At 41.5% G+C, this 16,172-nt stretch overlaps 1 protein-coding gene across 3 annotated transcripts in view; it reads right to left on the bottom strand.

The window, feature by feature from the left end:
• The window catches only part of ldlrap1b (low density lipoprotein receptor adaptor protein 1b), a 34,097-nt gene that overhangs the window by 13,956 nt on the left and 3,969 nt on the right, over window positions 1–16,172 (bottom strand). For all 3 annotated transcript variants that reach the window (XM_038728365.1, XM_038728364.1, XM_038728366.1), the window contains 3 exons: window positions 4,541–4,683; window positions 3,406–3,518; window positions 359–473 (listed from right to left, as the gene is read on the bottom strand). In XM_038728365.1, coding sequence (XP_038584293.1) covers window positions 359–473; window positions 3,406–3,518; window positions 4,541–4,683 — 371 coding nt within the window. The remainder of the gene's footprint in view (window positions 1–358; window positions 474–3,405; window positions 3,519–4,540; window positions 4,684–16,172) is intronic.

Here is a 16,172-nt window from a genome sequence, read left to right as displayed (position 1 = left end):
TGGATTTTGTTATCTTTGGACAGAGTCAGGCGACCCCTTTCCCCTAGTTTTTAATCTTTGTGCCAAGATAAGCTAACCTGCCGCTGGCTGAAACTTCATATTTAAACAGACAGACACGAGAATAAAATTAACGCATTGCCTAAAATGTTCAATTATTCCCTAATTAGAAATGAGAAATGGAAAGAGCTGTAAATACTACATCTAATATTAAGATCCAGATGGCTTCAAACTCTTTGTGACCACTGACAGAAGGTGGGTCACTTCACATGAATAAGTTATTGGACCCTTGTTTAAGCAGCCTACTTGTTCACACAGTAGATGTCTCAGAGACACATACTGCAAGCATTCATTTACTTACCATTTTTCTCTTAGGACAGAGGAAGGCATGACACTCTAGGGTCTCATTGTGTTGGCTCTGGACGATGTAGGCAAACACTTTGTCGTGCATCTTGTCCGCCGTGCAATATGATATTCTGGGGGGGGGGGGAGACAGATGTGAACACACTTAAATACACACTTTATAGAGTCATTACAGATCTAGTGGGGCCATCGTGCTACTCCATCTGCACTAAGCCCTTAAGCCAGTCCAGCAATCTGACTCAAACTGTTCAATCTAGCATTTCCCTTAACTCTTATAGGGAAATAAAATCCCTGGCATTCACAAGCTCACCACTCCACACATGATCAAATACACACCCCAGCTGTGTGCAGGTACTGAGCTGAACAATGTCATGAATTTGAACTGAACACGTGCGCAGTGGACATCTGTGCTGTCTCGCCAAAGGGATGGCGTTCCTTTCGAAACAAGTTACTACATCACACTCCCACTGTGTCCCGCCCGTTTAACAACCTAGACACAGTTTTAAATTATAGCTTTTAGATGGGGCCTGGCCCCTGTAAGGTACATGAAAAGGCTCTCACAGACAGAGGTGAGTGTTCCTATGTTGCTGCTGTGTAGAAGGTCATCTATTACACTGAGATTTCTTCTGTGACGCATGTGAGAGAGGTATCAGTCTTGCTTTTCAGTCTCAGGTGCAGTGTAGGGCTTTAGATTAAGCTGTAATGCTCCACAAATAGCTTTTCTCCACTATTTGATCACCATGTCATTACCCTAACACCAAAGTGATGGGTACACTGGCCAGTGGGGGTGTGACATGCAAAACGATGGAGGAAGACTATAATGAATGTCTGCCATCTGTCCTTCATTTCTCATTTGAGCATCAGCAATGTGCTCCAACATTACTGTGGGATAGTCACACTCTGTTAACTAATGACTAAGAAATATAAGGTGCGGAAATGATAAAGAAATAATAGCGAGAGAGGAAAAGTTTGGAGAGGTTTAAGAATCACAGCTGCCGTCTGCACAACACAACCGAGATTTACGGGCAAATGTTTGGGAGGGAGGGCGTCAGGGAAATTGGATGTCTAGGCAAATCCATTTCTTTTATTGGTCGTCCATCTTAGCAGATGTCTGGGGAGGAGAGCTCCAATGAGGTGCAAGATACAACCAGGTGCTTTATGTCTTCACACCATCCTGAGGTCGCAGCTGGACTCACCTCACACAGTCTGCCTTTTAATTGCTGTAGTAGTTAGCTTGTATTTGTTAAATGAGAGATTCCATCATCACTGCAGCATTTTACTGCAGATGCATTGCAAAAAAGGGGGGATGTATGCAATCTGTAGGTTTTCAAACTGCGCAGCTTGGCCCCCCGTGGGAGGTGCAATAGAAGTGAAGGGAGGGCACAGAGGGAGACATGAGGCGATGATGACAGTGTTCTAAAAAAAAGAAAAACAGGAAGTTTGGCCTGCTCATTTAGCCCCTTTACCAACAAGGTAAGCAGCTGCATCGGCTGTGACACATAGCTGATGGAGACAATTAAGGTACTTAAGCTACTTCTTCATAGAGTCCTAACTCAGTCAAAGCCATGTGATTTACACTTCCTGAGGATATTATTATCTCTGATGTGCTAGATAAATAAACATCCATACAACTGCTGAAGAATCATAAAAAAAGACACTGTTTTCTTCAGAATCAAAAGTAATTTAGAGATGGTTACAAACAGGAACTGATAATGGACAATTCTGCATATTTTTAATGGCGCCAATTATGGTACCAGCTTACTAACTGGTGGGGGGGGGGACTAGTCACGTCAGCCCCTGGACTAGTCACGTTTTCAATAAACAGAAAATGAATGAGCAACTTTGATCAAACAAAAAGAGTCATTTTTTTCAAGCAAAACTTCAAAGATTCTCTGGTTCCTGCTTCTAAAACGTGAAGATTAACAACAGCCACTGGATTAACTATTCGACTGATGGTCAGCTATTTTTCCATATTTTCTGATATTTTACGGACCATATGATGAATCGAAACAATCATCGGATTAACTGTTATCTGCAGCCCCAATTGTTGAACATTGAATCAGTGCACAGAAAATCCTACGACTGATGTTTGATCTCAGTGTGTCTGGATGCATTTAAAAGTTTATAGCAACATACACAACTTATCAATTAAAATTTGATCAAAGGGTAAGACATTTGTTGTTTTTCATTTTGCCTGTCCCCTCCTTTTGATGGACTCTTGTGTGCAATGTTCATCAGGTTAAATCTGAAAAAAATGAAAAAACAGCCCTGTACTGGAGAAACCAGATTTTTAATATAGATATGCATATGCTGTCTGCCTGAGAAATTGTGATGCAAAATTGAGCCGGTGGGTGGTATGAAACCACTCAGACAGAATATTACACAACGGTGACACTGGAAAGCCAGAAACATGGTCAGTGGTAGACAGCTTGTCAGTCAAACTGCTCTAGGTTAACTTCAGTAAACTGTCAACAGTTGAGATTTTGTCCTCAATCTGCCAGCTTTTAGAAGAAAATATTCAACATAAGCCGATTCATGCTTGGAAAAATGACGGAACGTCCCATCTCTCCTTGATATGTACCCATAAATGTGGAATTTTAGAAAAGTGCTTCAAGCTTGGCTCATAAGCTCAAGGCCAAAGGAGGTTAGGCAGCTTTAAGTGTGCAGGCTGTGGCAGGCAAGTCAGATCTGTAGGAGAGAAGAGAGTGTGTGTGTGTGTGTGTGTGTGTGTGTGTGAGAAGCTCAGACATACAGCTGTTGTAATGCTCCCAAGAGAGTTAAGATTGATGACACATACTGCTGATAGACAGTCTCTCTCTCACACACACACACACACACACAAACTGTTTACGCTAGTTTGAAGTACCACACCTCCTTACACTCACACCCATCCAGTGATGGATGAGAGCAAAGGGGAAATAACAACTTTTGTTTTAGTGTTGGTGATAGGGACAAGCTCAGGGTTAAAGTATGTCATAACTGGGGCCGCCCGACTGAGTCAGGGACACAGAATGCGTTAGGAACAGAGGAAAGAGAAGGACTGACCTGTATATGGAGATGTTTTCTATCAGCTGGTTGGAGGCACTGTCGTAAAGGATGATTCCTCGTGGGGAGACCTTTAATGTGACTTTCTGGAGTTTTTTTCCACTGGCTTTGGCCTAGAAGGAAGTGAAGACAGAGAATGAAAGGGTGGAGGCCACAAGAGAAAAGGGGGAAAGACAGAGAGATTTAAAAAAGAAAAATGAATCTAGCTAAGGGCCAACGTTGCATTTATGTAAATTGCAACTCAGACTACAGGTTTTTTTTTTTTAAATCAGTCCAGTCAATAAAATTCCAGTGATGCCAGGGATACTGATATACTAGAAGAATCAAGTTACAATGCAAATTTCCTGATATCAAGCTTTCACAGAATTTAGACTGTAGGTCAAAAGATGCCAATCAAAAGATAAGTTACATCCTTGAAGATGTGACAGACCTTAGGACCAAACACTGTAAAGCTGTTGGCTTGATTAACAGGAGGAAATATGCACATGCCAATAAACATTGGCATTGTCAAACCAAACACACAAATTAAAATTACATCTATTCCAACTATTGCTGGACAAAATATTACCTTACACCAAGTCCACCTATTACACAATATGACATGTTTAAAAAAATCCCATTCAGCAGTCTAACATCCTTTTCAAAGGGACACCAAGGGCAGCCAACAGATTAGGCCCAATCAGAGCCTCTGCATTCTTCTCCATACATCACCGTGTCCCGAGTCCCACCATTCTGCCGCCGCTAACTTCATTATCCACTGAGCTGCCAGATCCAATAACATTAAGCCTTTTCTACCATGATAAAGCTGGCTGAGCCATACACTCAGCAACAGTGTCCAAACTAATTGCATCCTCCTCTAAATGTCAGCCTGGGCCGGGGGGGGGGGAGTAGGCGTCAAACCAGTCGCTTTTCACCGAGGTGTCAGTCAGCTCATACACAGGAGAAAACTTCTAGACGACCACGATTTCCAAGTGGCATTCTAGGTGCTTGAGAGGAACTCATTTTCTGGGAATACTTTTTTGCAGTGCAGTGACAAGAATTTCTGGGTGCCCTGTGTTTAAGGTATTCTAGTTGAGTGAGTGAGTGAGTGAGTGAGTGAGTGAGTGAGTGAGTGAGTGAGTGCACTGCCTCTCACCGTGGCCACTATCCTCTTGACAGCAGCCGCAGACAGCTCCTCTCCTTTAGGCTGCTCTACCATCGTGACCCCCAGGTACTTCAGCTGGAACACCATGCCCTCCAGAAGGGTCTCCCTCGTGTCCGTCCAGTTCTCTGGAAGCTCTGCAGATGAGAGACACGCACCAGTGACACTTCCGCTCACCACCAACCCTGCATGCTGTACTGTAAGGCAGGCTAAAGAGGCCCTCGTGCCAGACATGTGTCAGTACAGCACAGCATTCTCTCAGCACTTGCAGGACGGTCGACTCAGCAGCATCAGCTACAACAGCAGCCAAGACATAACCTCATTTTGGGTGTGTGTTATTATGAACACATGCTTTTGCCATTTCTCCTTGCAGGAAGGCAAAAACAAGTACTCTTATGGAGTGCATGTTTCACTGGCTAAAATAAATCAGAAATGTGCTACTGTTAAAATAAAGAATACAGCGCCAACGTTTCTCTATCAAATCTGAATAAAAAGGCCGCTCATCTCTTTGGCATTCTGAATTGGAGTTCTGCTAATCTGGACTGCATTGTAAAGTGAGGGGAAAGTAGCGGGGTTTACAATGTTAGCACATATTAGCTTCAGTTTGAGACAGTCATGTATAACTTTTACATTCGCATCACAGAGCTAAGCATCTGAGAAATAGGATACCTAAAAACTTAGAGGGCAGTTTACCAACACTTACTGCCGTTCTGAAGGTAGCTCCACCCTCAAAGACTCTAACCATGTACTTAAAAAATAAATATAAAACTCATTATCATGTATGAAAATATGAAATAACATCAATATAGACAAATATAAGTGAAAATAAATATATTTTTGGATGCCATCTTTGTTTGGATTTGGAAACAGAGTCGCAGCTTGTTTTTTTTTGTTTTTTTCCCCAGGCAGCAAATACAACACTTTCTAAAGCAAAACTTTACAGCAGTGACTACAGCTCCAACTTTACAGTAACAGTCTCTTCTCTTAAAGACGTTAACTGTGAAGAAGGAGCTGTAGTCACTGCTGTGAGGTTGAAAGTTTTATGCAGCTTTTTTGGCAGCTAAAACCATTGTAGACTTTCAAAAATCAGTGGTAGTATTTTGAATAACTATGCTTTTACTATTTTAAACTAGGCGCAAATACATGTTCGAAGGATAAAACTGCTCTCTCTCGACTGTTTGCCAGAACTCATTTACAATCCTGCCAACTACCGCCGGAAAAGTCATTCATAAAAGATCGTCTCCTCCAGCGTACTAGAGAATGACATGTATCCAGGACTCAATATTGTAATTCTTTGGGGGAGAATAAAACACTGAGGCTGTGGTTTTGATTTCTTTTTATCAAAAGAACACAGAGTGAGCTGCTCAAGGCGAGGTCCTTCTCTTAAGATTATATCAGTATGAAGCCAGCTGCCTGGTCACAACACTACACTACAGAGGAGCAGTCAGAGAAAATTAAAAAAAAATACAAAAACCTGCCTTTCAAATAATGGCAAATCATTAAGACCCATGTTAGAATTATGCTGACAGTGCACACTAGATCTTCAACATTCAGCAGCTTTCAAACAGACCAAACATGGGTAAATGAGGAACCAGCTGCATAAACAGTTTTCTGATACAGCCAAAGAGGAAACACAATTTCAGAAGTTCACACAATACATCAAAAATCTACCAACAATAAACATGCTAACTTCTCCTTGAAGCCAATAAAGGTTTTATGGACTGTGAGGTGTGATAGAGAGTGGGGGCAGGGATATCCATTTGTTAGCCTCTAAAAAGGTCCATCAGAAAACACAATAAACAGCACGCCCCTCCTCCTGGGTGGTCTTCCTGGTACCCATTATCTCCAGGGTGATCTAAACAGAATCCTGTGGTCACCGCCACCGTGTTTTTGTCCAAGGAGATCCGCAGCCAGCTTTAAAAAGGTTCTGCTCATGTGCTTTACAATTCTTTCATGCGTCTGAAATGCTGGGTTATATAATAGTTAAGTCTTCTGTCATCCATCTTATACTAAAGTTGCTTAATCAATAGACAGAAAACCACAATTTTGATAATCGCTTTTTTTTTGTTTGTTTTTTTCCCCAGGCACACATCCCAAATAAAATCACTGGTTCTAGCTTCTCAAATGTGAATATTTGCTGGTTTTCTTCTTCTTTTAGTCTATTTTTGGGTGGTGGCTTTTAGGACAGACAGAACAAGACCTTCAAATGTGTCAACCTGGGCATGGAGAAATTGTGATGGACATTTCTATCAATTCACAGACCAATAAAACAACCGACAGGATTAATCCACATTGAAATTGATTAATGTGATAGCACTAAAATAAAGATTTAAGTTGTTTACCCCTTCATAGCTCGAACGCTTTAGTTTTTAGGAAAAGATGCACGGTTTTTAAATTAACAAGCTCATTCTACCCACTGTAAGGTGTAGCTTGCTTATTTAAACTAAGCTTTTGTTGAACAATACATTCATTTTTTTATTTTTTTTATTAGCTTTGATAAAAAGTTGACATCATCTTACATTTTTAAATAATGTACCGAATAAACTAAATGTACAATAAAAGACTTCAAAGTGTTTTAATAACTGCTACGGCCAGTAGTCAGCCCAGTAAGTCAAGTGTTTTTAAAGCTTTCTGAATGCATTTCTACTTTGTGAACACTATCTCTTGGCTTAAGAACCCATATGCTTTAGGGAACATAAACCACTTACAAAAAAGCACAGGCAGACCTATAATATTTCTTTCTTCTCCAGCCAAACCAAGCCATCCGTGAGTGGTTATAATGGTCTAAATGCAGCTCTAACCAAACCCATACTTAAGTAAAGGGTGGGTCTGAGAGTGAACGCCCGCTCTAAGGTCAAGGTCTTGGAGCTCCTAAGTGTTGGGAAGAGATCAGGCTGTCCTCCTCTGCTGATCCTGTAGTTACATTAGTGCCTAGATAAGTAGCACTGTTACTGTAATATAATCTGCGGTGAGGAATCATTAGCTACTATTCGTGACCTAAATCAAGTTACCAAGTGGTCCAAGTGGACTATAAATGTCCATTACAAGGAGCAGCCACTTAGGACATTTGCAGACAGTTACAGAAACATGTTGGAGATAATGCAGGCTTGACCTCAGCTACCATGACATTTCTAACCTTTAGTGCGTGCTCGTGTTTGTAAAAGCAACCGTGAACACCTAGTCCAGAGATTTCCTGTGTTTACAAAAGGGAAACTTTGATGACAGGTCTGCTTCACTAGATTTCAACGATCTGTCCGATGTGCTTTGAAAATGCTCTCAGTGATTCAGGGCTTTGGGGAGATGTCAATCACATACTGCACACAGCTGCAGCAGTGGGCTTGTGGCCCGGCAGAGATATCACAAAGCAAGCCGCTGTACTTCAACTGCCCATATTAAAGCTTATGGGAGGCAAGTCTCTGGAGATGACCAGCAGTTCATACTGACTGCAAAGTGTTAGGAATCCCCCATCCCAAGAGAGGAGGAAGCTACTGTAAGACCAGAACACGCAGATGATGGGAAATCTTTACTCCAGCCTGCTTGAAATAGATGAATATTGTTGGGGGGAAAATAACTCACTGTAGCAGATTTAGTGAGCAATAAAAAGAGCTTTCTTCAAAAGAAAATGGCAGTTCAAATGAGCAACTCATGAACCAGGGCTATTTTTAGAAGGGTGCATATACCCAGAGTGCAGCTTTGTATGGAATAATAATCCATTTTCATATTGGTCACATTTGCATTCACATAACCAACCCCCACCCAACATCAGCCTCAGCCCCCTCTATGGCGGCTCTCAGCTGCAGCTACGGTGCTGATTAGAGCCAACTTCAAAGGCTTCTTGGCTACGCTGGAGCTCTGGCTGGTCAATGAACGCTGCTCGCCCGGGTGACACTGTCAGTAAATGAGCCAGAGAGAGCAGGCAGAGGATGTTTGCTGGGTGGAAGGGGATAGGACTGGGGAGGCAGGTAGATGCTTGCAGTTCCTACCAACATCAGTGGGTGTAAGATGTGTGAGGGTTTGTTTAGCCAATCATCTTCAAAGAATAATGTGGATAATGAGTAAGTGGGGTTTTTTGGTCTCGCTCTGGCTTCTGCTCTGCAAGTCTTCACATCTGCACCCAGATCTTCAGGAAAACTTTTTACAGCTGCCCAGCTCACCTCCACATATACACACACACACACACACACACACACACACACACACACACACGAGAAAGAATCTGTGTTATGGAAAAAGATTCAGTAAAAGGGAACAAAATAAACATCTGCTGGTTGACCGCCAAATGATGAATTTACCACTCCCAGCATCTGTCAACATTGGATTAACTCTCAGATGAGACTCTGCACAAAAGGTTGGTCCTCTAAATAAAGTATTAAATCCCTCAAACAGAATATCAACAATCTTCTTTGCTCGGGCATCTGCGTGGAAACACACTTGAAACGTCCTGGACCTAGTCATACATATTCATGAACATATTTAATATTCGTCCAGCAAGCTGGAAGACTTAAAAGGGTAATTTTGGTGCTTTTAAACCTGGGCCCTATTTTCACATATTTTCGGGTTTACATGTCTCGTAGGTACAACAAGCTTTTGTAATCTGTGCTGTTTACAAACTGGCTGCAGCGGCTGCAATGTATTCCTTTGGGGCAATTGCTTCCGTCAAAATTACATCAACAAAAAGTGCTTAATTTTGTCACGACAGGCTGAGACTATTATACCAGCTGTCTGACAACATCATGGAGAGAATCCCTATGAGGGACACCTGGTAACACATCTTTCAATGGGAGGTGTTTCAAATGCGGATCAAGTTGCTGGCTTGTTACTAATTTGTCCTTTTTGTGCTTCTACTGAGCCTACCTGCAACAGCTCTCTGCGACCTGGTTTTCTTCTGTTCTCTGCATGAGTGCGTATCCCATAGGGAGCATTTCAGAATCAAAGAATTTTGCTGACATGTTTAGATTTTGTTGATTTGGTAATTAGGGCTTGGTTTTGGTGCTTCTACCATGGGTAAAGTAGCTCACGAAGTCAAATGGTTTATTTTTTTGTCTGTTTTAATTCTGGTCATTGTTGATTTACAATCGCGAGTCTGCACAGGGTGTTTAATTTTGAAAATTGACCAAATTCTGTATGCTGTTTCTGTGTCTGACTTCCTGCCCGGTTTGATCTACTTTGTGCTGCTTGACGTGGCTTCCATCAAAAATATTCTAGACAAAGCACTGTCCAGAATGGCCGCAACTAGCTCCAGAAGCTGCAGCGCAAGCAAAACGTGGTGCAGCCGCGTCCTGTGGAAGTAGCAGGTTACTCAAACACTCCACTCAATTCTGACTCACGGTTCCACTGGCGTCTTCCTCCAACAACTCACCTCTCACAAGATTTCAGAGCGAGAATTGTTGATGTAATTTTGACGGGCGTAATTGCCCCAAAGGAAAACATTGCAGCCACTGCAGTCGTTTCACGGTGCCCATGCATTTTGCCAACATCCATCATCATCCGCAGGAGATGGGCCTTATCTTGGCAAATAACTTGGCATTTTACTGGTGGACCCAATGTATTGGTAGTGTTGTATATATCATAATAAGAAGTGCTGCAGCAATGTACAGTATGACAAAAAACATGGTGTTTTTTTGAAAATGAAATGATAAACAACCCCTAAATAAAATGATGAACCTGAAAATGAGCATAATATAACCACTTTAATGTTGCACAATAGTGCTAACTACTAGTACTAACTATGTCATATTTCTTTGGCTCATCGTATGTGCAAAGTCCTTATAAGCAAGTCATGCCACTCGGCAGCCATCTTGGCAATGCCTCTGGGCCGTTATTTCAGAGTAACAAGACCAGGCTCCTATCTGAATGAATGGGGAGATTGCCAGAACTGCAGTTTTACTGGTCACCGGGACATAAAAAACTACATGAATAGAATCCATAGAAACCACTAAAAACTAATTTAAAAAAAAAAAAAAAAAAAAAAAAAATCGCTGAAAAAGTCTGACAACTTTGCCCCAAATTAAGTATTATTAATATTAAAAAGCATTTTTTCCCGATCGGTTATACTTTACGCATGAGTCACTTCTACCACAGTAATAGTGCAACAGACCTTTATGTCAGGGGAACCACACGATTGGCTGAAATATGTTTCCTGCTTTGGCTGTTAAAAAGCAGACGATTAGCTTTCTAGTGGAATATTTCATGTGTAGTTTGTGATGTGATAACAGTTAGCACAGCTGTAGAGGTGCCGTACTCACAGCCCTTGATAAAAACCCACTGGCAGCCACTCACTGAAGCACAAGATTCAACCTGTAATCACACAGCCAGTGTAAAGTCCTCTCTGCCAGTCAGATGGCAACCAGCTCCCATCCCCTCTGTCCTCTCCTGCTTCAGACAAGTCTCAACACTCCACTGGCAAGGCTCAGCCAGGTGAGGAGGAGAGGAATAAAGAAAGTAAATGCACCTTCTTCCTCGTTTTGCAGTTCACCTCCTCTGAACTGTAGTACCAGTCTACAAACCTTTAAAACCTCAATATCACATTGTCAACTGAGAAGAGCGTAAAAAAAATAAATAATCAGTAATCAGACTTCTGGATTAAATGTTCCTGTACAAGAGTGAGATAAGAGGTCATTAAAGCAATAAGGTTTCTTCACGAAGACTGACTGCATGACAATGTCAGAATGTGTTAAACCAACATTTCAAGTTCCTAAAATCTGTGATGACAGATCAACTGAATTACCACTTCAAGGAAAGTAATATAAAAACCTTCTCAAAATCTAAGAGAATTATTCAAGACTGAGCCTACACCACATCATACCATCTTTTCCCATTACATCTGTTTTGCCAGACTTCTCTGATATGGAAAATGACACCACTATTAACAGTTATCTGCAGGCTCTCCTAGTGCTGGGTAATAAAACAATAATGCTAATTATCGCAATATAATTTTCCTCAATAGCAATATTACAAATGTTAAACATATTAAATGTTTTATTCAATTCATTTGAATCATGAACGAATTAGCACTTAATTTCTATTAGGATATTTATTTTGTTGAGGAAAAAGGGACTGAAAAAGAGATTTACTAATCATCTTTGTTTAAAAGTTTTCGTTTTGAATGTTCTACCTTAGATTTGTGAAATGATCAAGTGTTTGTCATGTTTTGACAATAAAGAAAAGTTTAACCACACAATTAACCTTCCGATTTCTCCATAATTCACTCAGGAGCAAATATCTGCCTTGAAGAAACAATGGTTTAACATTTATCGTGATAATTATCGATAGCGAATGGTATGAACCTTTCTGATGGTTACACAAGACTGTTGTGGAAGAAAATGCGCTAGAAAGGTCTTAGCCTCTACTTTAACATCTGAGCATTTGAGTCTATGGATAAGCTGGGACTTCTCATGAAGTTTTAATGAAGATGAAACTACAGAGGCAGTTGGGCCCTTTTGATGCAACAAGAGATCTGGAAACGCAAGACAGCACAGAGGTCTCAGGAATTATAAGCAAAGGGATTTGAGGGCTGAGCCTGTGCGGCATCAGAGCAGGGGTACTGGTGGGTATTCTGGTCAAAGCCAGAATAGAAGAAATGAAGCACGCGATTTGGACAAGGAATGGTCAGAGAGGATCACTATCGCTCTCCCCGTAAACAGCCAGTGACAGTGATATGAAGATCTGCTCTTCGTGGCTTTGCCCCATGAGACAGACAGACAGGGATTCAGATGTAGACAAAACATGTAGAGGCAGCGGGACACTCATAAATGAAGAACAAGCTGATAAAAGAGAAAAAGGAAGTGAGGTAATCATGAAATAAACCAAATACCAGGAAACATTTATGCAAATGAAGGCAGCTAGCCAAATTCCTCCTGTAGATTCACATATGTACACAAAACAAATGTAATGGACAATTAGAGGGGATGCAACAGTTGAATCACCGTGGAAACAGCAGGAGCGCTCTGCTATGCTGTGAGTGCAGGCTAAATAATGGAGTTAATACTCTGGGGCTGGCAGTGAGGGAGAGTGCACGCAGAGATTCAGGCATAAAAACACAAATCATCACAGTGCCATCCTGACAACGTAGTCGTTTTATCACTGCGGTCTAGCTTGCTTCCAGCCAACATTAATAGTGCTTCACTGCTTGAAAATGGATGAAAATGCTTCTCTAACAAGATTTGATCGTCCAACAGTTGAGGACAGACAAAGATGAATTAAAGATGAAAAGGCCCACACTTCCACCCAGTCAGTGACACGTTCCTCAAACAAAAAACAATCTGAAGGTGACAAAGCTGAGCATGTCACCTGACTTCGGTGTGACTGAGTCAGACCTACTGTGACTTTACACACTTTGAATCACATCAAATAGTAGGAGTTAATGTTCTAGTAGAATCCGGGAAAATCCTTTTACATCCTTGTTACTAACATAATACAAGTGATACAGTAAAGCTGTGAGTATATGAGTAAGCCACTGCAGTGTTAACACACTACGTCACAGCATTTATATTTATTCAACCGGGTCTGTCGTGAATGAATATTTGGGTATTTTAGGGAAGGGGTGGGGGAATAGAAGTACTGTGGCCCAGCTTGGTTCAACACACAAACACAAATAAAGACGTTCAGGTCAACAGTCAAAGCCCCACCAACACTCCACATCTCGAGCGGGTGTGGTGTCGCAGTGAATGAGCAAGAGGAGAGAATCCCAGTGCATTCATCTGAGCCCTCTGGATCCCTAACTGTGAATGACTCATTGTTTTCAGTCTGGCTGGACACACTCCTGACCACCTGTATACCTTCTGTTAAACACTGGTAAATGAATAAATTTCTACTAGCGCCTGTGTTGTTTTAAACCCCATTAGCTGTGAAACAAAGAAACAAGCACCAAAACCTGGCAAGTAACAGGGTCTAAATTCTTGCTTTGGTTGGAAAATGTGCGTCACTCTGGGATCTTGGGAAAAGGTGTGTACTCTGGCTGCCTTTCATGTGATCCTCTCAGAGGATCAGTGTTAAACTATGGACAGAGGTAACACAATCCGCTCCCTAGGGACGCAAGTCATGGGTAATTCACAACCCAAATAAATTGCAGTGAAAGGGAACCACCTGATGTCAAAGACAAGCCCGTCATGTTTGGGTGCAAACAGCAAACAGACAATATCCCTGAAAGAATTTCCTAAAGCAACTGGGCACTGTAGTTTTAAAGAAAACATGCAGTTTGACCACATTTGTCAGGGACTCTTTTCAACAGCAGACAGATTCATGTGCAAGGACTTCCAGAAGCAGGTCGGTGTGTTTGGAATCAACTCCAAATAAACTACAGTACCCATGTTCATCATGATGAAGGAACATGTCACCCAGTGCAACAATGTGGCTCAATGATGTGTTTTTAATAGCTTTTGGACAACAATGGAAGTCTATAGCACAGAGGAATAAGACGAACTTTGAAAACAAAGGGATTGTCTAAAAGATCAATAGTTCCCAGTTAATATAATGTAATAGCTGAATTGCAACCTAACACTGAAGCAAAATTTACTCATGTATCTTTAGCTATTTAAGGCCTCAGCTGACCTAGGCCTGTGCTGAGCTGACCTTCTCTTATCTCACAACGACAAGACACGTGCGAAAAAGACTTATTCCAGCATTATTAGATTCCAATCACGACACTCTGGGCTAATTTAGAAACTGCTGACTCAGATGAGGAAAGACGCCTGGAGGGATACACAGAGACACAGCACAAAGTTTGTTGAGAGAGCGCCTTGGACAACCTCTAACTATGCCACAAAAAAGTTAAGTCCTACATTTCTATTGCGGCCTATCTTCTGTGGTTGAGTCTCCTGTAACCATGTACTGTATTAGTATGTAACCTCATGTGTTCTGTTCAAGCTGTCGATTGCAGTGCAGGTAAGAGACGAGCACCATCGCCACCACTTCCTAAAAAAGATGCACGGCCTTTGCAGGAAAAGGCTGAAAAAGAGCACTGTTAGGAAAAGAAAGGCTGAGTGTTAGTCAAAGGGAAATAGTGTGTTACTCCACACGAGGCGATTGTCACTGTCTGTCCCTGCCTGGTACAAAGACTGATCCAGTACTATTGTTCCCCCTCTCAACTGCTGCTTCTGTGGAAAGGACATGTTTTACATATCATCGTAAAAACCCAGGTCAAAGTCTGTGACATACACAAGAGCACAAACAGCATTAGATACAAATGGCCGCAGAGACAAACTACAGGCCAGTTCACTCAAAGGAGCAATCGATACAAAAGTAAGTAAGACAAACAGTGAGCGTGGATCCTTTATGCCCAGCAGCCTGTGACCTCTTTTTTTCCCCCCTACATCAATGAGCCCCAGGGTGAGCCTTTAATTTCATCTTTCACACCAGCAGGTCAAGGATATTCTTAAATATTAGCATTCCCAATAATACACAGGAAGTGTTGCATGACTGCGTAACTATCAGTATTTAATTTGATGACCATCCAAAACAATTCCAGTTGGGTAAAGGAAAGGATTTGCAGCAGATAAGAGTCTTATAGTTATGGATTAAGTCATAACATTGAGACACACGTGTCTTTCAGTATTGGCTAAATCCACTCAGAGACAGAAAGTGAGGAGAGGGAGAAGAAATGAGTGGTCGTGCCAGTCAGGGATTAACGGCTGTTGGGCCAGCTGAGGCCAGAATGTACTCTCAACAAGGGTTATAAAACACATCCTTAAAGCACTAAACAGGAGGAGCTCGTTTCTATTGTAACTCAAATGAGGCTATTTTTTTAAAGTGAGAGCCGACTTGTGGAGAACCTATCCCGATCTAAACGACAACTAAAGACAGAGTCAGAAAAGGTCGCCATCGTAAATGTGATTGACCGGAAAAGGTGAAAATAGAGACTGAACACCAACAGGCGAAAAAAGTACAGCCAAAATGATTCATTATTTTAAGCAAAAATGCAAAACACCGTCTTATTCAACTTTCTCTAATGTGAAAGATTTGTTGATTTTCTTTGCCAAATATGTTAGTAAACTGAATATTTTAGGTTTCAGACTGAGACCTAAAGCAATAAAATGGGACCCTACCTGGAACTAATTCAACTGAATATAATTTGGACCCAGCCTGACTCAGGTGGAGAGTATCTACAAGGACCTCAACATCAGACCAGTAAAATAATAAAAGCATAAAATTAAAACTAATTTTGTTTAGTCACATATCGCCCCAAGGGCTGAAGAATATCCTTCTTGTTCAACCAGACCCGTGTTTGACACACAGGACCACAGACCACAACCCCTCTTGCAGATCTCTTCTCTGCAGCCTTTACTCCAAAATGATTATGTGCTTCTTTGCAGAGACATGTTTCAACTTTTCATTTTGGCAGCAGGGGCAGACGTACAGGTGGAAGCAAGAAAGGCAGGTCAATGAGGAGGTTAAAGGAATATTCCATTAATAAAAGTAATTCCCCTGTAGTTTAGATTAAAGGGTGTGTCGTGTGAGATTTCATATGATTTCACCACCACTGCCACAACAGTCATAGTCTCCGAGTCATAGCTCTTGGATATAGTGGGGCAAGAAAAGACCAGTTTTTGAACATGAATCAGTTTGAGAGCGAGTGCTAAAACAGAACAAGTCTTACCTGAATTACATGCTCACCAGAGAGTGTGTGTGT

The sequence above is a fragment of the Micropterus salmoides genome, unplaced genomic scaffold (genome assembly GCF_014851395.1).
Source record: "Micropterus salmoides isolate LMB-PRFRI ecotype aquatic unplaced genomic scaffold, ASM1485139v1 Ms_hic_scaffold_19, whole genome shotgun sequence".
Lineage (NCBI taxonomy): Eukaryota > Metazoa > Chordata > Actinopteri > Centrarchiformes > Centrarchidae > Micropterus > Micropterus salmoides.
Note: the sequence above shows the minus strand (reverse complement) of the source record. Positions and strands in the feature narration are given on the sequence as shown.